Source organism: Microtus pennsylvanicus, chromosome 8 (assembly GCF_037038515.1).
Source record: "Microtus pennsylvanicus isolate mMicPen1 chromosome 8, mMicPen1.hap1, whole genome shotgun sequence".
Lineage (NCBI taxonomy): Eukaryota > Metazoa > Chordata > Mammalia > Rodentia > Cricetidae > Microtus > Microtus pennsylvanicus.
The window spans coordinates 14,869,039-14,882,676 of record NC_134586.1 but is presented as its reverse complement, the minus strand read 5'-3'; the positions used below and the strand labels follow the sequence as shown (position 1 = coordinate 14,882,676).

Below are 13,638 nucleotides of genomic sequence, written 5' to 3'. Positions count from 1 at the left end.
CGCAACCACACCTGGCCATAGATAAATAAGTGAAACCTGGTGTGCTGTCACGTGCCTGTAATACTGAGGTTTGGAGGTGGTGGGGTGGGGGTGGGAAGATCAGGAGTTCAAGGTCATTCTCACCTACAAAGCCAATTCCCATTAAGACCCTTGTCTCAAAAACATGGACAAAGCCAAAGCTCACTGACTTGCCAAGATGGCCCTGGCAGTAACTAACACAAGTAGGCTTCAAAACCAGTTTGTCAATTCCAAACCCACGCGAACTGAACTTCCCAGCCCTCGCCTCCCTAACTACCGGCTATCTCATTCCATGCTCTCCGCACACCGGTCGGACCGCCTGCTGAGAAAGAGTGGCTCCGCCCGGCCCAGCGCCGCCGAGCCGGTGACCGGCGGTAGCGGGTGCCTCCTCCCAGCCGTGCTCGCTGCAAGTCACACCTTTCCCGCCCGCGGCCCCACGCGCGGCCCGCAGCGAACTACACTTCCCGGCAGGACGCGGCGCGCGCACGCGCACGGGGGGCCTCCGCCATGGCGACAGTGCTGTCCAGAGCGCTCAAGCTCCCGGGTAAGGAGTCTGCAGCCCGGCGACCACGCTGGGGAGGCCTGGTCTGGGGAGAGGGGCGGACGAGGCTCGGCGGGGCCTGGCTGTTAGCCGGGAGGGCTGCAGCGCTCGGGGGACGGGAAGGAGCGGGGGTGTGGGTCGGGGGCGCTCGGGGACACTTGGGGACTCCTGGGGACTCCCGGGGCAGAGACTGCTGAAGGCGCGCGGGGCCGGGTCGGGGGCGGAGGGGCGCGACGGTGACTGTCAGGTCAGAGAGCCTGACACCGCCGTCTCCCAGTGAGGGCCGGCCACCGGAGCATCCTTCCCTGAGCGCCGGGACTCGCTGCTGCGATCTGGGGCTGGACCAGAGGGGGAGCCGGGGGCTGCAGGACTGTAAGTGAGTGGCCTGGGCGGAACAGCGTCTCCGCTTGCTGACAGCCGCCTGGCAGCAGCGAGCCAGCCGGGGCAGGTGTTCGCCTTCCTCCTGGGTGGAAGAGGAAGGCGAAGAGATTAGGAAAATGGCTAATTGAATCGCACGGGGTCACACAGCAGGGGGCTATGCTGTTTGAACCAAGGCGCAGCTATCCTGTCGTTAGCAATTTTTAAGCATTTAGAGCTATCGAAAAAAATTGTTGTTCTCCTTAAAAATTTAAACATGCAGTCGTAAGGCTTTTTTTGTTTGTTTGTTTGGCTGATCTCTTAAGAGGAGAAGCAATTGCTTTCCCTGGCATGTTAAAAAGGGTATCTGATGCCCAGCTTGAGGCTTTTGGTGGGACTCAGGGCCCTTGTTCTCAAAGAGTTTCTACTCTGCTACCTTGAAACCAGCCCTGTGTCTTAGCTGACCCGAGACTTCGTGTCTTTAGATCTTTCCCCCCTTCAGGGGCAGCTTGGAACACTGAAAAGAACATTGATAAGATCTATCTTGGAATGCGTACATAATACTGAAATTAAAAGAGACGTTTTTTTCCCTGCAGGATTCATTTACCCTGAAGAAAGTACCCTCCTGTTTGTATGCTGTCTTCTCAAAGACATAATTAAATGCCAGGCATTTTTAGCTTCTCTTGTTTATTTGTTTTGGAGCCCTTGTTTTATTTCAGCATAGATGATTGTTAGTCTCTGAGAATAAAACTGCAGGAAGGGGGTTAGATCAGGGGTAGAGTGCTTGCTTAGCACACACACACAGACCCAAGTTCAATCCCCATCACAGAAAAGAAATGTTATTAGTATTCAAGAGGAGGGGAACAAGAGAGAATAATGAGATGGATATGAGAAAAACACAGTACTCTACGTGTGTAAAAGTGTAGTGAAACCCGACATTTTGTATACTATTCAAAATAATGTTAAAAAATAATTCAGGAATATCTTGGCTGATCACTTTGGAGAATGCAATGCACACAGCGCACTCTTTGGTGTATTGAGTTGTAGTTCTTTGGTCATCTATATGCCTTGCCCTATATGTGATGTGGACTCTTTTTTTCTTTTTAATTATTTAATTAATTAATTAATGTACATTGGTGTTTTGCCTGTGTGTATGTCTTTGTGAGGGTGTCAGAATCTCTGGAACTAGAGTTACAGTTGTGAGCTGCCGTTGAGTGCCGGGAATTGAACTCCGGTCCTCTGGAAGATCAACCAGTGCTCTTATCCACTGAGGAGTCATCTCTTCAGCCACACCCCACTTCTTTCCTTGTTTTTCTCCTAGTCTTTCCCTTGCCCCTTTTCTTCACTGCCCAAAATACAATTTGTGGCTTTTATATTAGGTAGAAGTTACTTTCTCAAAGCTGTTATTGGATACCTTGTAATTGGGGCTGTGTCTCTGGTCCTGTTGGTTACTGTGCTCTTAGGTAGCCCTCTTGGTATTTTTTTGTGTGGGGGAAGCAAATGGAATGGTGGCTACGAACAGGAGCCAGACTCTGGATTTGGCTGGATTTGTTTTGATTTGCGTTGAGGATCCAATCCAGGGCCTTGTACGTGCATGCTAGGTGTACAAGCTGCTGGTTGGGCTTCATCCCCAGCCAGGCTCCGGGATTCACTTGGTTAGCTGCTTTACACCTTTAAGCTTTAGTTTCCTCATCTGCAATAATAGTGTTGTTCACGAACATTCTCAACATGCCACACGCTGCATTGCATAGTTATCTCACAGGGTTATTTGGGATGGTAAAAGAGAGAGTTATTCTTAGGAATTTAATTAGCTTCTTGCACACCAGCTATTGTTTTGGTCGTTAGTAACTTATGGGGGCGGAACACGGGGAAGACCTGATCTAGCGGTGAGTGACACAGGGACCGAGCTCTGCTGGGGATGCAGTTCATCCTCTGGAACCCTTTCACTGAGCTCAGGATGGGAAGGCATTTGGCTCCTGTGCCAGGCACGAGGTTAATAAGTAACAGAGGGACAATGTGACATTCATAAAGCCAGTAGGACAGCTTATCTCTTAGGTATATGTTTTTTTAGTTTTAAAGTTTAAAGGTCAAACACGGAAGGGACTGTTTGAGTACAGTGTTATTGTTGTGGTTTGTTTTATGGGATGTGACTTAGAGGACCGGGCCTCTAGGTAAACTAAGCCATACAGGGAATTGTTGACTTTGGTACAGGCACGTATCCCGTCCCACGTGTGAGTTACAGTGTGAGCTGAGGTAGAGGGTGGCACAGGGTGGCATATGTCTCAGTGCGTTTCCCTAAGCACACCTGGGCGTAACGCGGTTGCATCCCCTCGCAGGAAGGAACAGGAACGATTCCACTGCACCTTTTGGGAACACTGTTGAGTCACTGTCTCAGTCTCCCGGGAGGAAAGCAGTGCCTGTGAGAAGCTTTTACATCACTGTGTTATGAAACCAGAGCCTTCTCTTGTAATCTTTGCAGACAGAAATACAGTTATAGAAGCGTGTGTGTGCGCGCATGCCCTTGTCTGTGTGTGGGTATGTGCATGTGTACACAGGAGCCTGTGGTGGTTAGAGGCATAGGATCTCCCCTGGAGCTGTCTCATGTGTGTGCTAGGAATTAAGTGCAGGTCCTGCAAGTGTAGCGCATGCTCCTAACTACTCAGTGATCCTCTAGCCCCTCTTTGCAGACATCTCACTGACTGAAAACCTGGGCCTTTGGAAGATGGCTCAGTCGGTAAGAGCGGTTGCTGTACGAGCATGAGGACCTGAGTTCGAATCCCTAGTACCCACATAAAAAGCTGGGCATTGCTACACATGTGCCTAGAACCCCAGTGCTGAAGGGCTAGAGGCAAGAGGATTCCTGGGGCTTGCTGGCCACCAACTTCGTTCCAGTTTCAGTTTGAGATCTTTTTCCAGGAAAGCAAAGTGGAGAGCAATATAACAGGACACCTGCTACCCTCCTGGCATGTGGGCACACACATCTGTGTGCACAGTGTCCATACACCACACACACACTGTGCATACATATACACATGTATACATACAATATGCACCTGTGCACCATACACGTGTGCTACACATCGCACATACATATACATGTATACACCATAAACACACACACACACACACACCTCGGTGCTCACCAAAAGCAGCGCACTCAGAGTGAGTGCTGCGACTCTGGACTGTGAAGCACAGACTCTTGTCTGGTCTGAGTGTGGCCTGAGGCTAGTCAGGGGCTTCATGTTCTGCCCATTTCTGTTTCGTTTTTGTAAATAGAGAAAAAGAAACCTTGTCTAGTTAACTTGCATTCTATAATAACTAAGCCAAAGTTTGTTTTCATACTATCTGTGTTAATGTAAATTCGAATATTTATCATGCTCCAAAGGTTGCTCTTGAATTGGCCCTCATGTCTGAGAGCTTTCAAGGCATCAGCCAATGGTCGCTTTGTGCTCTGGTGTGCTGGCCTCCATACTGCAGAGGTCCTGGACTTTATACCCTAAGTTCTTCCTCGGACGACTTTGGAGATATTGTCCTACTACTACCTCCCCAATGCCCATGCAGCCCAGGCTGGCCTGGAGCTCACTACGCAACAGAGAATGACTTCAATGCCAGACCGGTTCTCTTGCTTCTACCTCCCAAGTAGTGATTACAGGCATATGCTTCCACACCTAGGTGAAGTTAACCTATTAAAAAAATATTTTTAGTGTGTCTGGGGGGCAGCAGAGGGCTTGCACTCACGACACACATGTGGAAGTCAGAGGCAGGAAAGGAGTTTCTATCAGGGGGTCCTGGGGATTGAACTCGGGTTTGTCAGGTTTGGCACCCACTGAGCCATCTCGCTGGTCCTTTCCCTGACTGTCCTCAAACTCTTGAGCCTCCCGAATTACGTGTTCCCCCATACCAAATGCCAGTTTGACTTTTGTCCATCATCGTTAGAAAATCGATCCTTCACTGTAAGCCGGATGCTATGCCCTTCCGTTGTCATCCTTGAAGTCCTGCACTTTTACTGGGATGTTCTGTGAGAATTATCCTGTACCGGGTTTTCTCGGGCCTCTGTGCTGTTTGTTCTTGCACTTAGGTGTGGCTTTATTGCAATCTCTCTCCATCCTTCTTTTGCATCACCTTTAAATACTGTGTTATGCTCCATTTTCTCTCCTCTTCAGTTATACATATCTCTCTATCGGTCAGTTTCTTAGGGTTCAAAACTTTGGTTTGAGTTTTATGTTTATCTGTGTGGGTTTGCGCCTGTGAGTGCTGTGCCTGTGGAGACCAGAAGAGGGCGTCAGGTCCCCTGAAGCTGGAGTTGCAGGCAGTTGTGAGCCACCTGGAATGGATCCTGGCAACTGCAAAATGGACTCGGGTCCTCTGGCAGAGCAGAGTGTGTGCTTAACCATCAAGCCATCTTTCCAGCCCTGGTTTGAGTGTTTTGAGACAGGATCTCTTTTAGAGGCCAGGGTTGGTCTGAAACTCACTAAACAGCCCAAGCTGGCCTGGAACTCTGGGTCCTCCTGCGAAGCCTGCTGAATGCTGGGCTTACAGTCACCACACAGTCTGTTTTGAAAGCCTTGGGAGTTAGGAGTAGCCATTGTTGAAGTCAGACTGCCTAGGTTTGAATGTACTTGCGCTTTAGCTATGGGCCAATTTCTTAAATGCTTAAACCTCAGTGTCCTCCTCCAGAAAATGGGAGGTATTTCTGTCTTCATTGTTTTGATACCTTATTGTTGATATTTTATCTTTTTTACTGAATTGTAGTTGCTTCTTAGAAGTATTACATCTTTTTATGGGTCTTTATTTCAGAAAAGATGATACTATTTTTGGGGGGAATCCACTGGAAAATAGTTTAAAATTTCTTTCATCTAATGGTCGGATTGATCTGCCCTCCTCCCCGCAGCAGTGATGAGGGCAAACCCAGGAACTTATGCTTGCGTAGGCAGTGCTTACCTCTATTCTCTATCCCCAGTTGCTCCTCCCAGCTCCCAGATGTTCTTTTCCTGACTGTACTCGCTGTATTTTGTGGTAGCCTTTCTTAAGTATTTTTAGAACTCCGTAGTGTCTTAGGGAGTGAATGTTAATGTTGGCTCCTTTCTCAAGACTGCTCCTGTTTTGATGGTGTAGCTGTTTTCTTTTGGGTTACTGACTGAGATGGTAGCAGTTAGCCAAGGCAGGTGTTAAGCTGGGAGCATATCCTCCAGCCCCCAGGCCTGAGAGTTGTATTGGTCTGGACTCCACATCCCAGCACATCAGATCCTGACTCCTCCCTGGGGGGGGGATCAGGACCACTCCCACAGGGTATTTAAGATAACTCCCAAAGGAGTAGTCTCCTGGTTCCCCCTCGGGGCCACCGGAGAGTGCAGGAATCTCATTAAACCTGGAAATATTTTAATTTGGCTTGTTGTAATTTGGCTTGATTGGGATTTTTGCGTTGGCAGAGAGCTCGTGTTTTATGAAAAAATCCTAACATCTCTAAGTCCCTCTCTATTCCTTTCTGCGCCTCTCTATCAAATCCTGGGTCCTCCATATTCTCAATGGCTAGTTCTTGTCAAATAATTGCTGGCCCTGCCCCCTGATTCAAGTTTAATTTTATTAACACAGTCTCACGGTGTGATCAAATATCATGCAACATTTCCCCCTTTCTCTCTAAATAAAAATGAAAGATTTTTAACTCCATCTTAGTAAAACTATATGCAATAAGAACAAATATCAAGTAAGAATTACATTCACAATGTCCAATTCATTTGTATTTGGCAGATTTGGAGAAAATACTCTATTATCTATCCTATCTTGATGGATCTAAAGTCTTATACCTAAACTGCTTCCTGTCAGAGCTTGTAGCTTACAGACTTTCTGTAAGAGCCTAGCCTCATGCCCTCGGTCACCAGTGGTGAGCCACATTTACCAGCAACAGCTCTCAGAAGTTGTTGGGCCCATGTTGCAGAGGCATTTATACCTGGTCTCTTGGTGAGTAGCTCACCAGCTGCCAGCTGGGTGCCAAGTCTTGTTAGACTTCTTTTGGGCTGCCAGTTCCCAAATAATGACATGGAGACTTGTTTTGTTGTTTTTTTCAAGACAAGGTTTCTCTGTGTAGGTTTAGAACCTGTCCTGGAACTAGCTCTTGTAGGCCAGGCTGGCCTCAAACTCACATAGTAGATCCTCCTGCCTCTGCCTTCCGAGTGCTGGGATTAAAGGTGTGCACTACCACCGCCTGGCTTTAACAAGCTCTTATAACTTAAATTAACTCATTCTTATTAATCTACATTCTGCCATGTGGCTTGTTACCTCCCCTCCATACTGTATGGTCAACGTCTCCATGTCTTGCTGGCAAATCCCACCTCACTTCTTCCCAGAGTTCCTCTCTCTACACAGAAGTCCCACCTATCCTCTCCTGCCTAGCGTAGAAGGTGCCTTGGCAGAGATGCATCTTTACAGTGTACAGAAAGATTATCCCACAGCATAGCTGGCCTCTGTCTGTCAAAGAAGCCAGCCTCTTCAGGATTTGATGATGCCTCAGTTAGTTTCTGTTCAGCTTGTTTCTTGGAGAGATTAATTTTTATTTTTTGAGACAAGGTTTATTTTTGTAGCCCTGGCTGTCCTAGGACTCAGTCTGTCGACCAGGCTGGCCTTGAACCCACAGAGATCTGCCTGCCTCTGCCTTCCAGGTGCTGGGGTTAAAGGTGTGCACCACCACCTGGCAACATTTTCAATTATCACAGTGTGGTCACCATCAATTCTGTGGATTCTGTCTCCTTGTTCAAGTATTGATGCATGTTACTTTTACTTGTTTCCTCGAGGGGATAGAGTTTCATGAATTTGGCAGCAATTGTTCATGCATGGTGTGTTGGGAGTGTGTTGTTTTTTCCTTCCTCTCTGCTCCCCATCCTCTCACTCCTCCTTCACCTCCCTCTCTCTTCCTCCTCTTCTTCTGTCTTTCTCCTCTCCTGGTTTTAAGGAAGGGACTATGACAGAAATGTCTCCTCTGACATTATTAATTAGAAGTGTGTGTTCCACTAATTATTTTCCACTAATAAGAAAGTCCACTAATTATTTTCTCTAGATTTGCTACAATTGTCTGCATATTGTAGCATATGTCGCCAGGGCCTTCCTCCCCGTTCTAGCGTAAGTCTTGGTAAAAGTGAATTGCCTTCAGTTGATCTGCTAGCTGGTATTTTGTTAGTGATTTCACTTTGACAGTTTCACTTCTTTGGGAACGTTGGGAGGGAAAGACGGACAAGATTGATTGAGGCAATGCTGCTTCTACATTTTTTACTTATTGCTCAAAATCCAGTGGTAAGGCCATTGGGTAACCTGGGTGCAGTTCGGAATCCCTGGGAGTTTTAGGAGGATTGGTGTGTGATGAAGCTGCCAAGAGCTACCAGTATTTACCGGATCACTAAACCATCTGGAACATGATGGTTTGGTTCTGTCCTGTCTGTGGTCAGACCACACCCTTGAATAGTGGTCAATTCCAGAAACCCTACTTAAAAAAACTGTGAGTATGTCACATTGTATGCAAAGAAGGATTACCCGAAACTGTTCCTTCAAATTATGGGTTGAAGGAGATGGAGGAGTTTAACTTGGAGATGAGAAGCCTGGGCAAAGACTGTTGATGGATTTAGACAATCATAATAGAAGCCTAAATTGATTGAGTATGACAATAAGCCACGCACAAAGGGCCGAGTGTATATTTTCTTACATAATCCTTATAAGTGGGCTCCTCACACTGTCCTACTCAACTGTGTGCTGAGTGACTGCTTGCTGGATCTGTGAAAGGGAATGGGGATTAAATAGATTTTAAAATTTCACTCAACCTAAATTTGTTTATTTATCAGACTGGGTGGTAATGGCCCACACTTTACTCCCAATGCTCAGGAGGCAGAGGCAGGCAGATCTCTGAATTCAAGGCTAGTGTGATCTACTGTGAGTTTTAGAACTACACAGAGAAACCCTGTCTCAAAAACAAACAAAAATAAACCAAACCAACAACAAAACGACAACCTCCCCCAATCATGTAGTTATCTTATATGTATGGTTGTTTTGTCTACGATGTCTGTGAACCACATGTGTTTCTGGCTCCCTCAGAGGCCCGAAGATGGTATTGGATCCCCCAGATCTGGAGTTTCAGACAGCTGAGATCCACCATGTGGGTGCTGGGAGTTGAACCCAGTGCTCTTAACTGATGAGCCGTCTCTCCAGCCCCCACTCTTTCTACCCCCTCCCAGGTTGGTTTCAGACTCACAGAGATCCTCCTGCCTCTGTCTTCCGAGTACTGGGATTAAAGGCCTGTGCCACCACCACCTGGCCTCTCTTTTGGTTTTAAAAAATTTTTACTGTTATGTACTTGACTGTTTTACCTGTATGTATGTATGTTCAACACATGCATGCATGGCCATGGAGGTCAGGAGAGGATATGGGACCTGCAGGGACTGGAGTTAGACAGCTGTGATTCACCCTGTGGGAGTTGGGAGTAGAACCCGGGTACCTTGGAAGAGCAGCCAGTGCTCTTGACTGTTGAACCGTCTTAACAGTTCCTGTCAGGAGTATTCCTAAAAATTTTATTTGTCTTTTAATACAGAGGCTTACCATGCAGTCTGATAACTCGATAAGTAATTCAGGCTGGCCTCAGTTATGGGTTGATCCTCACTCCTCTTGCTTCTGCCTCCGGTGTTCTTAGAGTCTGAGATAGGTGGATTTGGGGGGGGCCTTGCTGGCTAACCATCTTAGCCCAAAATGACCAGATCAGTTTTAGAGAGAGACATGTCTAAGAAAGTAGGGTGAGAATCAACGGAGGAAGATACCTGGACTTTGGCCCCTGGCCTCCACATGGCCACACACAGGCAAATGCATCCAGATATACATGTATGCACAAACTTGTAACACACAGATGAGAGAGACAGAGAGAGAATGTGAGAGGGAAAGAGAGAGAAAGAGAGCCAACTGCAAGATAAGCCTGGTGATGCAACCGTAACCTCAGCATTTAGGAAATCAGGGCACAGTTTAAGGTAGAGCCAACTTGAAAACAAACAAGAGACCAAATCCAATCTTCACTGTTCAACATTAATAACCTTGCAAATGAAAATAAAGAGTAGCTTCTAGTTGACGGATTGCCGCATTCCCTAGTGCTTCCCTGTTTGTGCAAACTGCTAAATGCTGCAGAATTATCCTGTGCAGTGGTGTTTAGTCAGCCTTTATCAAACACATGCTAAACTGTATCCTCCAGGTCTCCCCTGCACCTGGCCCCCCTCTCTGTCTTAGGACACAGATGTGGTTTCTAGAAAGACATCAGCAAGACAAAGATCTGAGCCAGGGCTGCTTCCTCAGCACAATCTGGACTTCTTTCCCTTTTTAATTCTTCAGAATTAAAGGTTTAACGTGAACTCTCATTGGTCACAGCTTGCCAGTTTCCAGAGAGGAAGTCTCTTCTCAGCCAAGCCTGACGAGGTCACTGCTGTGAGAGCCAGGAGTCGGTGTGGGGATGCACCCAAGCTGCCCTGTAATTTATCTCTCAGAGTCAGTGTAGAGACTGAGTAGAAGCAGGATGCAGCCTGTGTGGACGAGCTTCCTTCCATAGGTTTGCCGCCTCTGCCAGGATGCATGCTCAGACAGCAGTTTTTACACTTTTACGGAAAGGTCCTCATAAAGGATATTCAAATCGCGGGACAATTCTGAGAACATCTTCAGCTTGCTATCTTGTTTCCATAGAAACAACCGGGAAACCACAGACACCCAGTGAGAGACAGCATACAGAAGAGAATTGTTCTAGAAGTTTACCAGGAACAATCATGCATCATGTCTCTGAGAAAATCTAAAGCAGGAACCAGCCTTAGGTGTGAGGAAAGTTTGATTAAGAGCCACAGCCTCTAGCTGGCTGTGGTGGGGCACACATGCAATCCCAGCACCGGCAAGGCTGAGGTAGGAGGGTCACCACAGGTTCAAGGACAGCCTGAGCTACCCAGTGAGTCCCTGCCTGGAATGACTGAGTGAATACGTGCGTGTGTGAATGAATACAAAAATTAAAAATAGAAAGAGCCACAGCCATCTTTATTAATGACAGTTGATCAAATTAAGACGCTTCTAAGAGGAACAGATGCTTGGACTGGCAAGATGCCTCTGCTGGTGAAAACCCTTGCGACTGACGGCCTGAGTTCAATCCCTGGGACTCACAGGGACAACCATAGTTATCAGTTGTGCTACAGAATTTTGAACGTTATCTTTCCATCCAACTGAGCCTGGTAACCACTGTTGTGTTTTTTGCTTCTCTTAAAAAAAAATTTGTGTATGGGTGTTTTTCCTATTTATATGTCTGTGTACCAAATGTGTGCCTGGTGCCCATGGATGCCAGGAGAGGGCTGCAGACAAACTGGAGTTGTCGTCCGTGGTGAGCCACCTTATGGGTCTAGGAATCAAACCCCAGTGCTCTTAACCACTGAACCATATCTCCAGTCCCACACACTTTTATGAGCCAGAGTCTTTTTTTTTTTTTTGATTTTCGAGACAGGGTTTCTCTGTAGCTTTTGGTTCCTGCCCTGGAACTAGCTCTTCTAGACCAGGCTGGCCTCGAACTCACAGAGATCCGCCTGCTTCTGCCTCCCGAGTGCTGGGATTAAAGGCGTGCGCCACCACTGTCCGGTCAATTTTTTATGTATATGGTTAGATGGCAGCTCATGGAAGTAAATTTCTTCCTTCCGTTGTGTGGGCCCTGGGGATTGAACTCAGGTCGTCAGGCTTGGCAGGAAGCACTCCCCTCCCCCAGCCTTATTGATAGCTCATGAGGCAGATCTTGCCTTGTTGCCCAGGCTGGCCTCAGACTCATGCAGCCTGCCTGTTTTAGCTTCACGACAAGCACTGATAAAGGTGTGAGCCACTGTGCCTGGCCTTGTGCTCTCAAAGTCCTTGTCTTAGTTTTCCCGTGGGCAAACACACAGCATGTATCTGGCCAGGCCTGGAATAGCTTGGCTAACGGTGTATTCTGCTTCTGCCACGTCGTTTTCAATTTTCTTAGCCCTGAAAGAAAATCGTTCTAGAGCGGTTGACCCCCTTGGGGGCTCCCGTATTGACAGTTAATTATACAGAAGGTCACTAAGGTCGCAGTGATGTAAAGCTAGGGTTTTTTGGTTGTAGTTGTGATTTTGCTTCCATGTCACCACAGGTGAGGTTCCTTCCTTCCAGGCTCTCCCTGACTCTGTCCTTCTGTCTTTCCAGGGAAGAAGAGCCCAGACCTCGGGGAGTATGACCCCCTCACCCAGGCTGACAGTGACGAGAGCGAAGATGATCTTGTGCTTAACTTGCAGCAGAAGAATGGAGGGGTCAAAAACGGGAAGAGCGCCCTGGGGGACCTGCCGGATGCAGGGGACTCAGATGCAGATGTGGCTGGGGCTGCGAAGCCACACCTGTCAGAAGTTGTCCCAGAGGGTTACCCCTCGGAGCCCCTTGGGGGTGTGGAGCAGAAGGCTACCTCTTCCCTGGTGTCCTACGTGCGTACGTCTGTCTTTCTGCTGACGCTAGTGATCTCGATGGTCCTGGTCCTTCTCTGCGCCTTCCTCGTCCCCTGTCCTCCCAGAGACCTGCATAGCACTTGGAGCCGACGCCTAGGCTCCCAAGGAGGTGAGTTGCGGGATTTTAAGACATAAACCTGTAAATTTCCATACGTTAGTACATTCAAGTTTTCCTCCAAGTCATTTTGTTTGCTTTTGTTTTTAAGACAGGGTCTCACTGTAGTCTTGGCTGGCCTGGAACTCACTACCTAGACCAAGCTGGCCTTGAATTCACAGAGATCTGTCTGCCTCTGCTTCCCAAGCACTGGGACTAAGGGCATGGATCACTCTGCCCGGCCGAATTTCTTTTTGGAGACAGTGTCTCATCACCATCACCCTGACTGGCTTAGAAGTCACAATGTAAACTGGGTCGTTCCTGGACTTATGGCAGTCCCCTGCCTTAGCCTTCCAAATGCTGGTTTCACAGGCGTGCATCACTGTGCCTGGCTTTCCCTCCAAATCTTAAAAATGAACATGCGTTATGCAGTCTTTCCCCTGTGCATGGGGTTGCCCAGAAGGTGAAGGGTTTGAAATTAAACTAAAAGCTAGATTGCTGTGCCTCTGAGCTCTGTTCTGAGTTCTCTGGTGGCAGCTTCAGCCTACAGTGGTGCTGGTGTGTCTAGCATCCAGCTGAGGAGATAGGACATTGCTGAGACCTCCGAGTTTCCCGACCATAAGCCCTTCTGCCCCCTCCCCCCTGCCAATTCTGCTGCTGAGTTTAAGCTGATGATTAATTTACTTTAAAGTTTTGCCACATTGGTGTGTTCATTAACTTTGCCTCTTTGAATTTTATATAAATATAATCACAGTCTTCTGTGACTTTTATTCTACATCATTTTTGAGTTTTGAGACAGAATCTTACTATGAAGTCCAGGCTGACCTTGGCCTTCAATCTTGCTGCCTCAGCCTTCTGAGTGCTGGCATCATAGCCATGTGCCACCACACCGGGGTGCCACCACTTGTGGGCACCACCACACCTGTGTGCCACCACACCTGGGTTGTCAATACAAGTTTTGTGCTTGTTTGTTTCTGAGCTGCCCCCTAAGATATAGGCTGGTCTTGAACTCATGTGTAGCTGAGGATGACTTTGGAGTGCACAGCTTTTTGCTTCCACCTGGGGTTCTGGGTTATAGCATTTGGTGCCACTGACTTTACCTTTCTGGGAAACAATGTTATTCCGTGTTGAGGTGTAGT

At 47.6% G+C, this 13,638-nt stretch overlaps 1 protein-coding gene across 4 annotated transcripts in view; it reads left to right on the top strand.

Moving 5' to 3' along the window:
- Positions 1 to 371: 371 nt before the first annotated feature.
- Positions 372 to 13,638, top strand: part of Fam234b (family with sequence similarity 234 member B) — a 40,464-nt gene continuing 27,197 nt past the window's right edge. Inside the window, exons 1-2 of one of the 4 annotated variants that reach the window (XM_075982489.1) lie at positions 372 to 562; positions 12,113 to 12,514. In XM_075982489.1, coding sequence (XP_075838604.1) covers positions 526 to 562; positions 12,113 to 12,514 — 439 coding nt within the window. In that variant the 5' untranslated portion in view covers positions 372 to 525. Of the gene's footprint in view, positions 563 to 727; positions 932 to 12,112; positions 12,515 to 13,638 lie in introns of those variants that run through there. The other 3 variants (XM_075982490.1, XM_075982491.1, XM_075982492.1) reach the window with 3 other exon arrangements.